Source organism: Mesoplodon mirus (genome assembly GCF_964341445.2).
Source record: "Mesoplodon mirus genome assembly, chromosome: 9".
Taxonomy (NCBI): Eukaryota; Metazoa; Chordata; class Mammalia; order Artiodactyla; family Ziphiidae; genus Mesoplodon; species Mesoplodon mirus.
The window spans coordinates 28480920-28497206 of record NC_138985.1 but is presented as its reverse complement, the minus strand read 5'-3'; the positions used below and the strand labels follow the sequence as shown (position 1 = coordinate 28497206).

General features: G+C 43.7%; 1 protein-coding gene across 3 annotated transcripts in view; it reads right to left on the bottom strand.

Annotated features, from left to right (window-relative positions):
• The window catches only part of HECW1 (HECT, C2 and WW domain containing E3 ubiquitin protein ligase 1), a gene marked incomplete at both ends in the record, with an annotated part of 618153 nt that overhangs the window by 95139 nt on the left and 506727 nt on the right, over positions 1-16287 (bottom strand). For all 3 annotated transcript variants that reach the window (XM_082632477.1, XM_082632476.1, XM_082632478.1), the window contains 4 exons: positions 584-734; positions 5656-5757; positions 10788-12104; positions 13740-13840. In XM_082632477.1, the coding sequence (XP_082488603.1) occupies positions 584-734; positions 5656-5757; positions 10788-12104; positions 13740-13840 (1671 nt within the window). The remainder of the gene's footprint in view (positions 1-583; positions 735-5655; positions 5758-10787; positions 12105-13739; positions 13841-16287) is intronic.

The following is a 16287-nucleotide window of genomic DNA, read 5'->3' as shown; positions in this document are numbered from 1 at the left end:
ATTCTCAAAAAGTATTTTTAAATGCTTCTCTATGATGAAACCTTTTTAAGAATGTATATTTCTGAGTATATAGCAATTATGGGACCAGGGTAGGCATGAATATAGAGATTTATGAGACAGCTTTTTCTCCAGGCAGCTTTTAGTATTCTGTTAAACCTATCCTTGGAATATTTTCAAACTGTTTGGGTTCTGGACCTGTTTGAGAATCTTATGACAGATATGTATGAGTCTGGTAGATAAATGTGCATCCATGTATAATTTTGCATATAGTTTCTGGATGGTTCCTGGAACACTGACACCCTCAGTGAATACCTGGTTGGGGGTGGTCCATGGGCCCTTGGCTAAGAACACCTGTGTTCGAGCCTGGGCCATCAAGAGGATTCCCCATCTTTAAATGACACTTAGGCTTAGCTTGTCTCCTCACCAAATTTTAAATCTAGCTTTCCAGGTACTAACTATGAATGGGTTAATTACTTTGCAGTTTCCTCAAACAATCTGAGCAGCAAAGTATAAAAGGGGGTTTCTTTAGCTGCCCTTCTCCTTTCACTGCTTTATAGGGGCTCACCGCATGCTGATCACCCACCGCCTGTTTAGTTGCTCCATCTGCTGGATGGACCCGGATCTCCGCATCCCGTCGGGGGTGGCTGCTGATGTGGGACGCTGCCAGGTGGTCGTGCGGTTCACGTGGTCCACATAAAAGACCCGCCCGTGGCTGTCAATGCGAGCTTCCCAGTCTAGAGCATGACGAAAAGGCAGAAAGAAGAATCAAGGACAAACTACGGATCCATGTGAAACAGACACCACTTCCAGGTCTTTTGCAGTTAGAACTCACCACTGGTGACTTGCTGAAGACCAAGCACTGCCCAGAGCACCTGGGTGACCTCTGAGGCATTGGCATGGAGTTGGCATTCCAGGAAAGAGCCCATGGGACTCAGATTCTCTGCTGGGCCATTTTAAACAGTAACTGGGGTTGCTCAAGTATGACCTGTGTTAAAATTCTAACAATTTCTAAAGAGAAAATGGAATGTTTATTTCCTTCTTTAAAAAATTCCATCTTGTCAATTTTCTTGGCTACTCAAATGACAGCTGGAAGACTGGAAATGTCCTCCGGTGACAGCTGACAATCTGATGCTGGAAAAATCCTTTCTTTGCTAAATCTGATGGAGGATGGCTGCTCAGAAGGGAATAATGGCCCTCATATTAAAACCAGGTTTGACTACAGTTCTAAAATGCACCGTATGTATGTTCAGCTTCATATAACCTCTATCTAATACTTAGCAGCCTTAATTGATTGCCATTCCTCTTGAGAGAAAGAATGGACACATTCATACTTAGAGTTGTGAATTCACAGTGTTTGTTCAACCCACCTGTGGCTGCCAAATATCTCTCAACCAAAACAAAACCAGTCACGACTATTAACTAGCTTTGAAATATCTCTTTGTTGATAAATAACTATCCCAAACAGTAGAGGGAGCCCAAGATAAAGTTAAATTCCTTTACTTCTCAAATTTAAACAACAGCAACAAACTAAAAGGTGGAAGCATAGATGATACAGTCCATGATAAATGTAGGAGCTGGGCTGGGGTGATAGGATGAAAAAGTCCTCAAAACTGAGAGAGCTGGAAGTCATATGTACACACCTGAGCTTAACAAAGATGAGCAATGTCTGCTGTACAGAGATGCGCAAAGCTTTTAGGTTCCCCATGTAAAATTGTGGTGGAAATAACAGCTTCATGATAAAGTTATGCTGAAAAATACGTTAGACTAAAGAAGAAAAAGCAAAAATGACTGCAAATGAGGAAAACCATTCAGGCTTTTAAGTGAGAAAAGCCATAGCTTTTGGGAGTAGGTCAGATATTTAACAATTCTATTGAAAAAGTATCATTCAGGTAATGACATAGCAACTCCCAATTGTTTTTAAAATGAAAAACTCAATATATTTGGTATAGTTATGGTTGGATATGTGTGTGGTTCAGCTGTTTGAGAACATTATGGCTTATGTCTGACATCTACCTGAGGGATTGCCAAATAATGCCCAAGGAAAACTAAAAATACCAGAAAACACCAAATTCAACTTATAAGACAAATTGAAGAAAAAAAATGTGGTCAGATTGTATAAATATATTCTAGAAGGTTGTGATTAAAATTGACTACTAGATGATCCAGTTGTCAACTGTTAGTTGTAAATGTTAATTAGCTCATTGATGAAATTGTATATTTGTGTAACTACTAGGTAATTAATCTTGAGGCAAACATTAAAAAATTTCAGTGATTTCCAAACTAGCAGAAACTGGGCATTTTTTTTTCTTGAACCCAACATGACTGTCATCCAACAAAGAATGAGCATTAATCTTTGAAGAGTATCTTGTTACTCAATTCAGCTGAACAAATTCCTCCTTGTACTATGAACTAGAGACCATGCCAGGTCCTGAGGACACATTGCTGACTAACACACATCCCTGCCCTCCAGGTGCCCACAGTAAAGGAAGGATTCCTTCAGAGACAAGCCTCCAGTCTCATAGATTCTCCAAGGAAAATAACTCAAGGATGGTGCAGCGATAATAATAATTTCTCTCTATGAGTTTCAATATTTCCAAGGCACTCATGGAAAAGAATGGCAAGCCAGACAGTTAGGGCCTCTTGTCAATACATTAACTACCTGGAAGGCAGAGTGCTAATTAAAACTCTTATAAATAATCAGAAAATAATAGCTAAGCGCAATTAGAGATTATAAGTGTGTTTTCTGGGTTGCTTTGTAAAGAATTTGCTTTCACGCACTGTATAAACAGTATCGCATAAAGAAAACATGTTCTGAATGGAACTTCAGGCCTCAGCATGTCCGATGGACTTGGCCCTGTGATGCCAAAACAGACTCCTGAAAATGATACCTTTATGGATACCTTGGGACAGTTAGAGTCATTCACGTGTGTCCATTCATTTGTGGTTGGGGAGCCTTGTCAGATATTAAACTATATATTTTCCATGAAGTCTAAGAACAATGTAGAGCCTAATAATGTATCCTATTTTAATTATTATACCAAGAAAAGCCTGTAAATTTGTACGTTTACATTAACAAGTGCAATACCATGTTTGCAGTTTGGACTTTTATCTTGAACTTCAGTTGCATCTCATTGTCTTCTCGACACTATACCTGGATGACATCTCAAATATAACACGATCAAAACCAAGCTTCAGTTCATTCCCACCCAAACCCACTCTATCTGCAGCCTTCTCTTCCTTTCTCAGTTAAAGGAAGCTCCATCCTTCCAGGTTAAAACTCTTGAGGTCATTCTTGACCCTTCTCTCTCTCTCACACACCACATCCAATCTTTCAGTAAATCCACCCACAAACTATCTGGCCAGAATCTGACCACTTCTCACCGCGTCCTCTGCTCCCCGCCAGCTCAAGCCACCACTGTTTCTCACCTGCAAGAACCTTATGTTGGGTCTCAGGCTTCTATTTTTCCTCCTCACAATTTAATGCCAACACAGAAAACCTTTTAAGTCCTAAGTTAGGCAATGTCACGTCTCTGCTCAAAAACCTACAACATCCCCCTTTCATCCACAGTAAAAGCCAAAACCCTTAAGTGGTCTACAAGGCCCTAGGGGATCTGGGCCCCTGATAGATGGACCTCTTCACCTGCTGCTTCCTTGCTCCCAAATCTGCTCCATCCAGACATGCTGACCTTCTTGCTGTTTCTCAAACCCACCAGGCAGGCTGCTCTGTTTGCTCAGAAAGTTCTTCTTCCCCAATACCTGGGTGAATAACCCTCTTACCACTTCTAAGTCTAGCTTCAAATGTTGCCTTGTCAGCGAAGTGTACCCGACCACCCTATTTAAAATGGCAAACCAGCCACCACCACATGCTCCAGATTCCCCTTACCCTGCTCTGCTTTTGTTTTTCCACAGCACTTAAGAGCATCTAACGTGCTGCACTATTTCTTCATTTCTTCTTTTTATTGTTTATTATCTGTCTCTACCAGCCTAGACTGTAAGCTCCTTGAGGGCAGGGATCTTTGCCTTTTTTGCTTACCTAGAACAGTACCTTGCATAGAGTAAGCATTCAATAAATACTTATTCAATGAATAACTATCTGATGAAGTCATCCATGTACTATGTGAGATTAAGAAAATTCAGTTGTTAGCTTCACTACCAACTTGTCTAATAGCTTTCAGTGTCACATGGACAGAGAATTGAAACCTATCTGGAAGAAATTTGTTTTCATTATCAAAAGCAGCTTATATAAAGCAATGCTTTAAAACAGAATATATTATATTCAATTATCTATAATATCTGTATGTATAACTAGTTATTACTCTTGCATGGATTGAAGGTCAATTCATTTACACACCCACTGATAGGTTTTTCTGTTGTGGAGAAAATGTTCCTTTCTTGGAGAGAACACGCTATAGGTATTTTTCTAAGTAGGAAGTACCTCTAGTGACACTGGATTTTACTATTATCCATAAATCAATGTGTAAAGAAAGAAATCAGGCATCAAAAGTTAAAGGACATAATGTTTGTCTTGGTCTCTCCAAACAAATGCGGTACTCCTTTAAGTTATTCTACATATTAAAGACACTGTTTATCACTGATAAATTACAATTGAATAGAAGAATGGTGTAAATGTAAAATATATCACATTGCCAAGAATAGTTGAATTAAGGAATAAACCTTTCTTCTTTCAAAACTGTAATGGCTTAATGTAAGCACAGGCAAAAGAATGTAAACAAACACTGATTCCTTGCATCCTGGAAAGATCTTGCAGTTGTAAAATTTATCAAGTTTTAAAGGTTATCTTTGCTTGAAAAATGAGCCCAAACCAAAACATGGATGTTCTAGAATTCATGAACATATCTGATGCTAAGTGAACATATAATGTCTGGGGTGTCATTTCCTTCTTACAAATGTTATATATAAAGGAATATTATAAGGGTAAATTACACTGGAATGATATCTAGAGACTACCTAGTCCAAATCTAGCATTTAGCAGATGAGAAAATTAAAGCTTTACTTTACAAATAAGAAAACTGAGTCACTGAGGTTGATTTTCCCAAGTTCAAATGACCAGTTAGATAATTATTAACTACACATTACAGTTACCAGGAGAATGTGCTATTGAATTCTATCCCTAAAGATGATATTTTGCCTGGAAAACTCTAAGAACTACAGAAAAAATTTGAGGCTGTCACCTATTGGTGCAAATTAGAGTAAGGAAAATGCAAGTTCACGGGTCCTGATGGGTTGAAATGTTTTATTACGTGGAGATGCTTGAACCATAAAAGGTCCCATGGAGAATAATAGGATTATTCCATCTTGAACTACAAACTTTTAAATATAAATATAAATTTGCGAATTAAGGGTCACGAACAGTTTGCAAGGCCTAGTCAAGTCTTGTAAAGAAATGCTCTCCATTTCAGAAGTTGAAGGGTGCTGAAAATGCTGGGTTTTCTCATTAAGATCACATCCTGAAACCATACGACAAAAAACCAACCAACCAACAAATTTCTATGGTAGGAGCCATTTTGGTTTTTGATCACAGTGTGAGGTATGGAGTGGAGGAAGAGTTTGGATGTTTATATACAAAGTTCATACTGACCTGCTTAGACTTGATGGGAAGAGTTATGAACATAGATTTTCAAAACTAAAGCTTACTTGGTGGAAGAGGCTCATCGATTGTTGGGTAGTGATGATGTTCAGGCCTCAAGGAAGGAAGCTGGCTTACTGGCTGGGAATTATGGAGTATAGGACATTCACCTATGGACAAGATAGTCGAGACATTCAGATTCATTCATTGCCATGGCAACGTCAGCAAAAAAGCATGACTAAAACAAACTACTGCAAGAAAAAACCCCAAAGAGCGGGCAATTGGGGAGATTGGGATTAACATATATACACTAATATGTATAAAACAGATAACTAATAAGAACCTGCTGTATAAAAAAATAAAATAAAATTCAAAAAAAAAAGAGCAGGCAATTGATTTTTTTCTGTGTCAGTTTGCCACATACAGAGTCATTCATGAGCCAGTGAATAGAGGGAACTATATTTTTTAAGAAACTCGAAAAAAACAGCCAAACACTCCATGGCTGTGATCTGTACCACAACAGACCAATAGATAGGATTGGGGTCTGATTCTGTAACCTCCTGAATTTTCTTGAGGGGAAGGTGGCATCAGAAAGGGACACAAAAGAAAATGAGCAGAGCCTGAGTTTAGCCCAGGAAAAGAAACAGGCCTTTTGGAGGGAAGTGCAGCCTTTATAAGGTCTCATAAAAGTTCAAGGGGTCTGTGCAAAATGACAGCTCCTTGTCTGAAGAGGTTTCATCGGAGGGCTACCCAGAGGCCCTCTTTCAGAGATTTTGTGTTTGGAATGAAACTCTTAGCTGGTGCCTTTCTGAGATGGGGTTAAGGAACTAGTGGGCCAAGAAGGTAACTTCTTGTAGTATGTAAGCTAGGGGCTGGGGTACGGAGCCAAGGAGCTCTGGCATCTTGTGATTGTTCCAGATTATTCTGAGGGAGAATCTGATAAGCCAGGGTGCTCTGGAAAAAGACAAGAGACGAAGGAAGTAGATAAGAGGCAGGAAGACCAAGACAGGAAAACTTGAAACACAGAAGTGGGATAGACGGAAGAAGAAAGACAGACATGGAGAACTTTTAGAAATAAACATATCCACAGAATGCGCACCCTCAATGATAACAGACACCGCTAATATTACTCTCGGGCAGACTTATGATGAATTGAACAGTGCTGTACAATGCACTTCCTATTTCATGATGTCCTCAGGTCCTGGTAACACTGCCTGTAGACTGGCCATGTGGATGGAAGGCCTACAGCACCAGCTGTTTGGGTCACATAATCAGAGACAATTGCTCTGGATCTCTGGGGAGCTAGAAGGGCCCAGGCCACGAGACAGCTCTCAGCCTGGTAACCCCCCCCACTAACACCACCCTGGATTTCTCACAGTAGCCCCTGTTGGCCAGAGGACAAAGGTCAGGCCTTTTCCTTCCTCTACCCTCCATTGACTGATGCAAATACCAAGTGTTCCGTTTTTCCTTGGGCCAAAAAGAGAGAAACTGTGAAAAACAGTGGTTAAGATCTTCGTGGGATCTCAAATTTCAAAAACATTCCCCAGAATGTCCATACATGGAAAGGATGCTTACTTCTTCTCACTCTAGATCCACAGAACTGATTTAAAAACATAAAAGAAATTAGCTAGGAAGGAAGTTAGGTGGATTTAATTTAGCCATTTAATTCCTAGAGCTAATTGGAAAACAAAACCAGGGATGTATTCAGGAACAAAGGGTCCTTTTAAATGTTAAATATATAACATTATTTCTTGTGCAAACTCTGGTGTGTGACTGAAATTCTTGGGGTCCCTGGAGACTAAGGAAAGTCAAGGAAGGTGCCCCTCATGCCAGCACACAGCTCCTTGCAAACTGACTCCTGTTTCAAAGCTGGGCTCTGAATTTAGTGGATACCACACTCATGTTTGTCTTTATATATGTTTAGTGTCAGAAACTACAAAAAACAATGGTACAGTTGTTATGTCACCAGCTGCTGCATTTTTAATTTAGTTTCTTAAAAAAAAGGAACAACAATAAACTTACCTCATCATAATTAATTCAACCAATCAGGTTAATTACTCCTCCAAGCTAGTGGAAACATAATATTGTTGCTTGCTGGAGTTAATGGAGCTGACCCCACCTGCCTGTGAACCCCAAGCAAACGCAATGATGTGACTGATGCTTCTCAGCCAACGGAATGAATGGAGAGCACAGAGGAAGCAAGCAATTCTGTTCTGCCAGAGGCCAGCTCCACACCATCCCCTTCGCCTCAAACACAAAGCAAGAGTCAGACCTGCTAGACCTTCTGAGAAGGAAACTTATTCTAATTTAAAAGGGAGCCTCGCTGCTCATCTACCTGGAGGAACCCTCACTCAGTGAGAGGCTGGGCGCTTCATACGAATCATCTCATTGAATCTTTCCGATAACCCCTTAGGGTACGTTCTACAGTTGCACCCATTTTACACATGAGGCTTGGAGCAGTTAGGTAACTTGGCTAAGGTGTCATGGCTGGGAAGTGGGGGGACTGAATATAAACCCAGGGGAGCCTGATGGCAGGGCTGAGCTCATAATCATATTATGTTACTTTTTTCATTTGATTGGCAGGTTTTAAAAAAACCATTTTATGTCGAGATTAAAAAAAAAAAGGTTTTTATGGAGGGAAAAGCAGCAAAAAGTAGATAAAGAAGACATCCTCCACAAACTGCTGCAGACTTATCTGCATGGGCATGTATATAGTACATCTACCTTGGCTAACCTGGGGCAAGAATTTGCAATCTTCAAAGTCACGGTGAGGGAGCAGCAGAAACTCTTATGGGAGAAGAGGGCACACATGCATATAATCAGGCACATGTGCTTTCTTTGAGCAGGTGCTCTTGGAAACATGGTGGTCAGTAGGGGACAGATCTGCCACGTCGATCCCATTAGCCCCGGGGACTCACTACCAAGGGAGAGAAGAACTGGCTGGAGGAAGTCACATGCCAAGGTATGCACAGCTTTCATGAGATCAACAGTCCTTCCCAGGAATCCTTATATTACCCTTGGTAACCACGACAGTGAAGCATGTAGGTGCTTCTTAACTTTTTCCGAGTTTACAATCTGCAAAAAATTCAGGAAGCTAGAAATTTCTTTACAAACACAGACTTCCACTATGGCCCTGAAACACTTTCCTGTCCTTTCAGTTAAGGGGATGGCTGCCCCCTGCTGGACTGTTAGGCCCTCAAAGGCATGGGCAGTGTCTTTCTTGTTGTTGTTGTTAAACATGCTTTTATATCAATGTATACTGTATACATTTTCAATTTCCCATGTGTGGACTGTCTCCCAACATGGCGGTCAAAGTATACCCATTGGCTATAATGGGTTGACAAACTCCGAATCCAGCCTTGTTTTTGTATGGCTCTGGGCTAAGAATGGTTATTACACTTCTAAAGGTAAAACTGTTTTAAAAAATACCCCTTGGGTGAGAAGAGTTTTTTGATTTTGCCTCTTGACCTACAAAGCCTAAAATTTTTACTATCTGGCCCTCTACAGAAAAAATTTGCTGAACTTTGGTCTAAAAATCCCTGGCAGCTCCGGGTTGTGCCGTTGTATGGGTGTATCCCCCAAACTCCTTGTAATATACTCATTTGTAATTCTATTGTAATTATTGAGTTCCTTCCACACAGATCTACTGCTGGTCCATCTTACTGTGCCCAGCACAAAGCTGGCTCAGAACGAAGAAGGGACTCAAAACAACCTTGTTAAAGAAAGGAATTGTCGGGCTTCCCTGGTGGCGCAGTGGTTGAGAGTCCGCCTGCCGATGCAGGGGACACGGGTTCGTGCCCCGGTCTGGGAAGATCCCACATGCCGCAGAGCGGCTGGGCCCATGAGCCATGGCTGCTGAGCCTGCGCGTCCGGAGCTCCGCAATGGGAGAGGCCACAGCAGTGAGAGGCCCGCGTACCACAAAAAAAAAAAAAAAAAAAAAAAGAAAGGAATTGTCCACGCCATTCTCACACTCATGGGTGCCTTTCCATATTGTATGTCACTATGGTTTTCTTCCCTGTGTCTCTTTATTACGAATTTCCTTGGGCTTCTCCTTATCCCATGTGCCACTTTCCCTCACCCCTTCTTTCTCTAAAATGTAGAATTGGGCATTGTTAAGTACTTAAAATTATTTCTTTTAAGCTCACGTTCGTTCCTGTAAAAATTTGTAGGTGCCAGGCATTTGTTTAGGTGCTGAGAATTCAAACATAAAGAAGCTATAACTCTGGCCCTTGATGAGCCTGCAGTCTAGAAAGACCAACGCATTTTGTTTGGAGGCTAATTTAAACAAATTAGAACAGCAAAATAGCAGCATCTATATTTTTCTCTTTTAAAACAACTGAATTATTTCATATTATTATGTGACTTTTAAATGATTTCCCTTGATGTCACTGTTACTTGATTGGAAGGTGGTTCCCAATTCTGGATAAGGAAATGCAAATTAATTTTATAGATGATTCCACAGGCATGACTAAGAAGGAAGGTCTTTGGTTAAGACAGAATACATTTTGAAACTAAAGGGGGCACCTCCTGGATTAGAATCTTACTTGAGACAAAGCGATTTACACATTCATGTTATTCTTCCCTTCCATTAGCCAAAATAGCCCCCAGACCCCCAAAACAACACAAAACAAAACCAACAATAACAGAATCGAGGAGACAGAAATCATGACACATACATGTAGGCCATACATATCCATGTGTACACAGGTTAGCTACATTCTAAATCGGGTAATCTCAGTGTTCTTCCAGTTATATTAACACTTATTGCTAATCTTCAATAAGTTTTGGGGATCGGCAGATGCTGACACGTTATTCACCTGATGTTGATGATCATTTCCCGCTTGTATCATCTGATACTAGCTTTGATGCTCTGGTTGTTGTCAAGACTAGAGGGTAACGTATCTTATAACCAGTGATTAGTGAAAACCGAGAAGCACTCATACAAGTATACGCTCACATCCAGCTAGCTGTAATTCTTGGTGTGTATCTGGGCAGTGGCGGGGTGTCAGCCACCCACAGTCTGGAATACTGACATACACATATACACACGCACACACGTATGTACAGGACAGGCACACGCAGCTGCTGCAGCAACCTCATTTGGGACTGATCCTCTCCCTCTTGCTTTGAAACCATGTGGGTGAGACCTGCGTCCCCCTGGTGGTCCTATTTTCTCTCTGATCGGGTGTGAGGTCTAACCTTCTCTCCGACTGCTTGGCCCTGCCACGGGGGACTCCAGACCTTCCACGGTTCTGGCCACGCTCCCGGTGGCGGCAGCCGACTCGTCTTGCCAGCCCGCGCCGTTCGCCGACTCCGGCTCCAGCTCCGGGCTCTGCACAGAGTCGGGCACCGACTCGAAGGCGCTGTTCTCCTCCTCCTCGTCGTCATCCTGGGAGGAGAAGACGGTGCTCTCGGAGATCTTGGCGCTGTCCACGGAGGAGAAGCGGGTGTGGCTGGCGAACCTGCTGCCGTTGTAGCAGGAGGGGCTGTAGCAGGAGGCGCTGTAGCACGAGCTGCTATAGCACGAGCTGCTGTAGCACGACGTGCTGTAGCACGAGGGGCTGCAGCAGGATGCGTCGCAGCCCTCGCAGCTGTGGTCCCCGCCCTGCCGCGGGCTGGAGTCGCTCTCGCTCCCCGTGCTGGGGAGCGTGTCGCCACCTGGCACCGAGCCGTTGGCCAAGCCCGAGTGGCCCGGGGGCGCCGTGCCTGGAGTGGCCCCCTCGGGGGCCTCTCCATCCTCTTCCAGGGGAGGAGGCTCGGCGGCGACCGTGTCCACCTCGCTGAGCGCCTCCTTCTCCGAGGCATCCTTGAGGGTGGCCTCCTCCTCCGCGCCATCGTCGTCCGCGCTGCCGCCCTGCGCGGAGGGCAGGCTGTGCAGCAGCGTGTGGATGCGGATGTAGTGGGTCCGAGGCGTCTCGGGCTCCCCGCAAGCGGACGCGATCACCGTCTCCAGCTCGGACACAGGCAGGGAGCACGGCCTGCTTTTCCTCTTCACCGAAGCCCGCAGCTGCAGCCTGTCCTCCCCCTGCCCCAGGGCAGACGCGTCCCCCTCCTCCTCCTGCCCCCCAGCCCGGCTCTCTGTCGCTGCCTCCTGGGCCACTGGCTCCCCGGGGCTGCCCGGGGCTCGACCGTCCTCCAGCAGCCCGGGTAGGGCCGCCTCCCCACCCAGGTCCAGGCGCTCGGCCAGTTCTTCCGCGCTCAGGGCGGGCTCCGTGTCCTCTGGCCAGGGTGCCAGAAGCTCCCCAGCCCCCTCAGGCCTCACACAGACCGTGTCATCATCTCCTGCCTCCGTGGTACCTGCGGCGGCCTCAACCGGATTGGCAAGCTCCAGGCTCTCGTTCCCTGCAGGGCCCACCGCGCTGTCCTGGCTCAGCTGCTCTGGCCTTGAGGTCCCCGAGGGCTCTGGTGCATTAGTGCAAGGGGGCTCCCCACGGCTGCTTGCCACCAGGCTATTCATGGGGCTGTCCTGAACTTCTGCAGACTCAGGTTCGGTACTCAGGGAAATCTCCTCATCATCTGCGGACAAGAAGAAAATGTCACTGTAGTGTTAGTCTGCTCTGGGGGACTGAGCCATCCTAGGGATTTCTGCCTTAGGATATTGGATGTAGGGGTTGATGAGGGTTTCCCATTGGCCGAAGCTCTGCTAAAAATACTGCAAGAAGGAGTTCTCCTTATGTTAAGGACAACTTGCAGTCAGGATATATTTGAGAATTCTGTTTCAAGGAACTTCATTTTTTGGTTAAAATGCCCAAAGCCTAGCATTACCCCAGTTCTGGGCACATAAATGTTTGCTCCATGGAAGACCTCAGAGATGGGGGGCACGGTTTATAGTTCCTTGCTGGCTCCAGGCAGGACTAATTATACTGGTTCAGAGTGTTTACTATGGCTGGGTCCCCCAGGGTGGCAGAATGGGATTCTTAGGTGACCAGAGAGAAGGAAAGGCCAATGATGGGAGCAACCACAGTCATTCAGTGGCTCAGACGGGAAGGTTTCCAACATATGGAGGTCACTGCAGTGGAAGATAAACCAGGTCTCCATACCAAGCACCCACTCAAGGAGTAGCAAGCATGGTTTACCTCTACCTTCCCCCAGTTGCTCTACTGCATCCCTGCCACATAGGAATTCCCATTTCAAGCCCTAGTGCTATTCACTCAGCGAAGAAAAGCAATCTCTCTGGTGCACTGTAAAGCTGTCCTTACTGAAGGAAGAGTCAGTTTTATTCTCAGAATGTAGAAAATGCTGGATTTGAAAGGACGAAAGAGTCAAGTGTTTTCTTACAATCTGCTTTGTATATTGGGCATAGAAAACTGCAACTTTTGTTTGATGAGGGGGCAGTGATAAAACTTCAGACCCTGAATTCTCAAAAGCTTTATTAGCTTGAATGGCAACCTATACATGTGGCCCAGGAGGACCAGACAGTTCTCAGTGTGATCTACACTTACGAGGGGGGTTGTAGGAGAAGAGCAAGAGGGGAATTAAGAGGTATCTCATCATTCTTATTTGGAGATACGTTTTGGCCTGAAAAACTGAACACAGGATGATTCTCAAGTTTTCTGTCCAACTTATAGTTTCCATTTTTCTTGCGATATTGTAAAAATCCACTGGGTAATCACAGTTCAACACTATGACATGTGTCACGTTCATTCACTCACTCGTGTATGTAATGATTCAATATCTATTGAGCAAGTCCTATGTGGACGCTGGGAGTAAAATGATAAATTAGACATGGCTCCGTACCCACGTTGGCCTCTTTGTCAATTCCCACCCGAGTACCTAACCCGCTACCTTTGGGTCACCAAATGAAGAGGAGCCTCTCAATCAAGGGGACAGCAGAGACTTCCCTGGTAGTCCACTGGTTAGGACTCTGCGCTTCCACTGCAGGGGGCCCGGGTTTGATCCCTGGTCGGGGAACTAAGATCCCACGAGCCATGTGGTGTGGCCAAAAAATAAAAATAAAAAACATAAAAAGGGGGACAGCAACCTGGCTTCCAGAACAGATCACTGGCTTCTAGGCCTCAAATGGAGAAGACAGATAGAGAACCACAAAACCTAGGACATGTCTGGAGAGAACCATGGTTATTGTATTTTGGGGAAAGGAACCATGCTATGACACTCGGCTAGGACAACACATAAAGTACATGCTGAAAATACCTGGGTGGATGGAGGAAGTGATCTCAAATCGGAATTGCAGTTGTCCACTCACATGATCTGTTGGAAGCCTGCGGCCAAGTGTGTAGCTGACCACCCTGTCCCTAGAAGGAAATAAGCACTGTCACAGATCTGGTCAATACCTGTCCTCCTAAAGACCACGCAGTGTGCTTTCTGTGTCAGTGGGTGAAGCAGCCAAGCCCAGGGAGGCCCTGCTATTAGGAGGTGGTGATCTGCTCGGGTACATACGAGATGGTCCTAAGGGAAAGATGGGAAAGTGCATCTGCTCAACAGCAATGAAAACCTTCAAGAAAATCCTTATCGAATACTCCTAAGCAGGGATCAGTAAACTACAGCCCATGGGCCAAATCTGGCCCATCACTTGTTTTCATAAGGCCATGAGCTTTTTACATTTTTAAATAGTTGGAAAAGAAAGCAAAAGAAGAGTAGTATTTTGTGACATGAAAATGATATGAAATTCAAATTTCAGTTTCCATAAATAAAAGTTTTATTAGAATGCAACCTTGCTTATTATTAAGTTTACTTCTTGTCTGGGCTGACTTCATGCTACAATGGCAGAGCTGAATAGTTGGGACAGAAACCATATGGCTTATACAGCCTGAAACATTTACTATCTGGCTCCTTATAGAAAGTTTGCCAACCTGTGTTCTAGAGAAAAAAAGAAAAGATATGGATATCCTTTGCTTGCTTTTCCTGTGCAGGCTGATATTTTCCAAATATGCCCTTAATAATAGACAGTGCCAGTAGCAGATGCGTGTCTTGCGATATCTATCTATCTATCTATATCTAATATCTATGGAAGGATGCTGTCCTGGTTACCAGGGACCCTGTGGAGTGGTTCAGAAAGGGACCTGCTGCAGAACAGAGCAAAGCAAGACTTGTGGTCTGGGTCCATTGGCCCATGACCTCTGATTACACCAACTCCAGGGTCCCACAGAGAGACTCTGAAACTCCACCCTGGACTCTGGCACCATTCCCTCTTCTTACTCAAGGCAATTTTTAATTACTAGGAAGACAATTATCCAGGGAGAAATCAACCTGAAACTTTGCTATTATAGTTTCATCAACAATGCAGCTTCAGCAGAGCACATGGTCCCCTACCTTCGCCTAAACAGGAAGAGTGATTACCTTGGGATATTCAGAAATGAACAAATCCACTCTATCCAATAATAACAAAGACATATTCCCAAACCAGTTGTTACTTAGATAATTTTGTATTCACTCCATTTATTCATTTGTGACATTCAAATAAAAAGATAAGTCACTGGCTGGTAGTGTTTTAATGTTTCTTCCTAGAAAGCACCAGCATTATGAAACAATATATATCCCAGTGATCCACTGACTTAGTATTTCTATTTGGGAAGCCCTGGTTGCATGCTTGGAGTTTCTAGGAAGCCCATTAAATAAAGCATTATATGCAGGGAAAATAGAATGAGCTACAATATTGACATGGTCCTTGGTCAGTATTATGAGGTAGGTCTACTACGACCATAAGAGATCCTGAACCCCACACCTCGTTGGAATCAGAGGAGGCCTAAAGACCATCAGACAGTGAGACAAAAATTAAATCGATCAGGCTTTGTATTTGTTTTCCATGTTTTTCTTTCCTTTGCTTTTCACTCACTTTATCAACAAATATTTTTTGAGCCTCTCCCATGTAAAAAGTGCTGCTGGTGATACACCGCAGGTAAAGCCTACCGCTGCCTTTAAATAGCTTACATCCAGCTGGGGGCATGAGGCAGGACCACCACATAAAGGGCTCAAGGCAGCGGTGATATTTCCAATGTGAGGCTGAGGCAGGCACGGGTAGAGGACTTGAGGGAGGCAGACAGCCAGGCAGAGAGCTGAGGGCTGCGATGTTACAGGCCAAGGGATTGAGGGAGCTTTCTGAGCTTTATTTTAGAAATTTTTTTTTTTTTTTGGCCGCACAGCACGGCATGGGGGTCTTAGTTCCCCAACCAGGGATGGAACCTACGCCCTCTGCAGTGGAAGCGCGGAGTCCTAACCACTGGATGGCCCAGGAAGTCCCATGAGCTGCCTTTATTTTAAAAGGCATACAGTTTGCTATTTTAAAAATGAAGTTTGGAATCATTTAGTCCCTATGTGCCACAGACAGCTTTACGTTCTTTAGGTATATTTTTGTTTGTTTGTTTGAGTGGAAAATGCAAACACCTTGTTTGACACACAACGGTAGCTTCGTAAATGTCAACTCCCTTTGGCTTGAGAATTAACACGTGTCTATGTGCACACAGCTGCACACACGCTATCAGGTTCTGATTACATGTCCTTATGATAACTGTGAGTGATTCCAAAGTCCTTCTGAAAATCCAAAGAGCTTTAAATTAAGACCCTTGGAAATTCTGCATAATTTTCCTCATTCCTTTGATATCATTCTAAGTATTGCATTGAGGCATATCTATGACCAGAGAGTTAGTGTTTTCAAATATAGTTGCCATTACCTATGGAAATACATATTATGTACAAGGATTTTAACTGGTCAGAGTTTAATAAGAACCCTGAATGGACACGA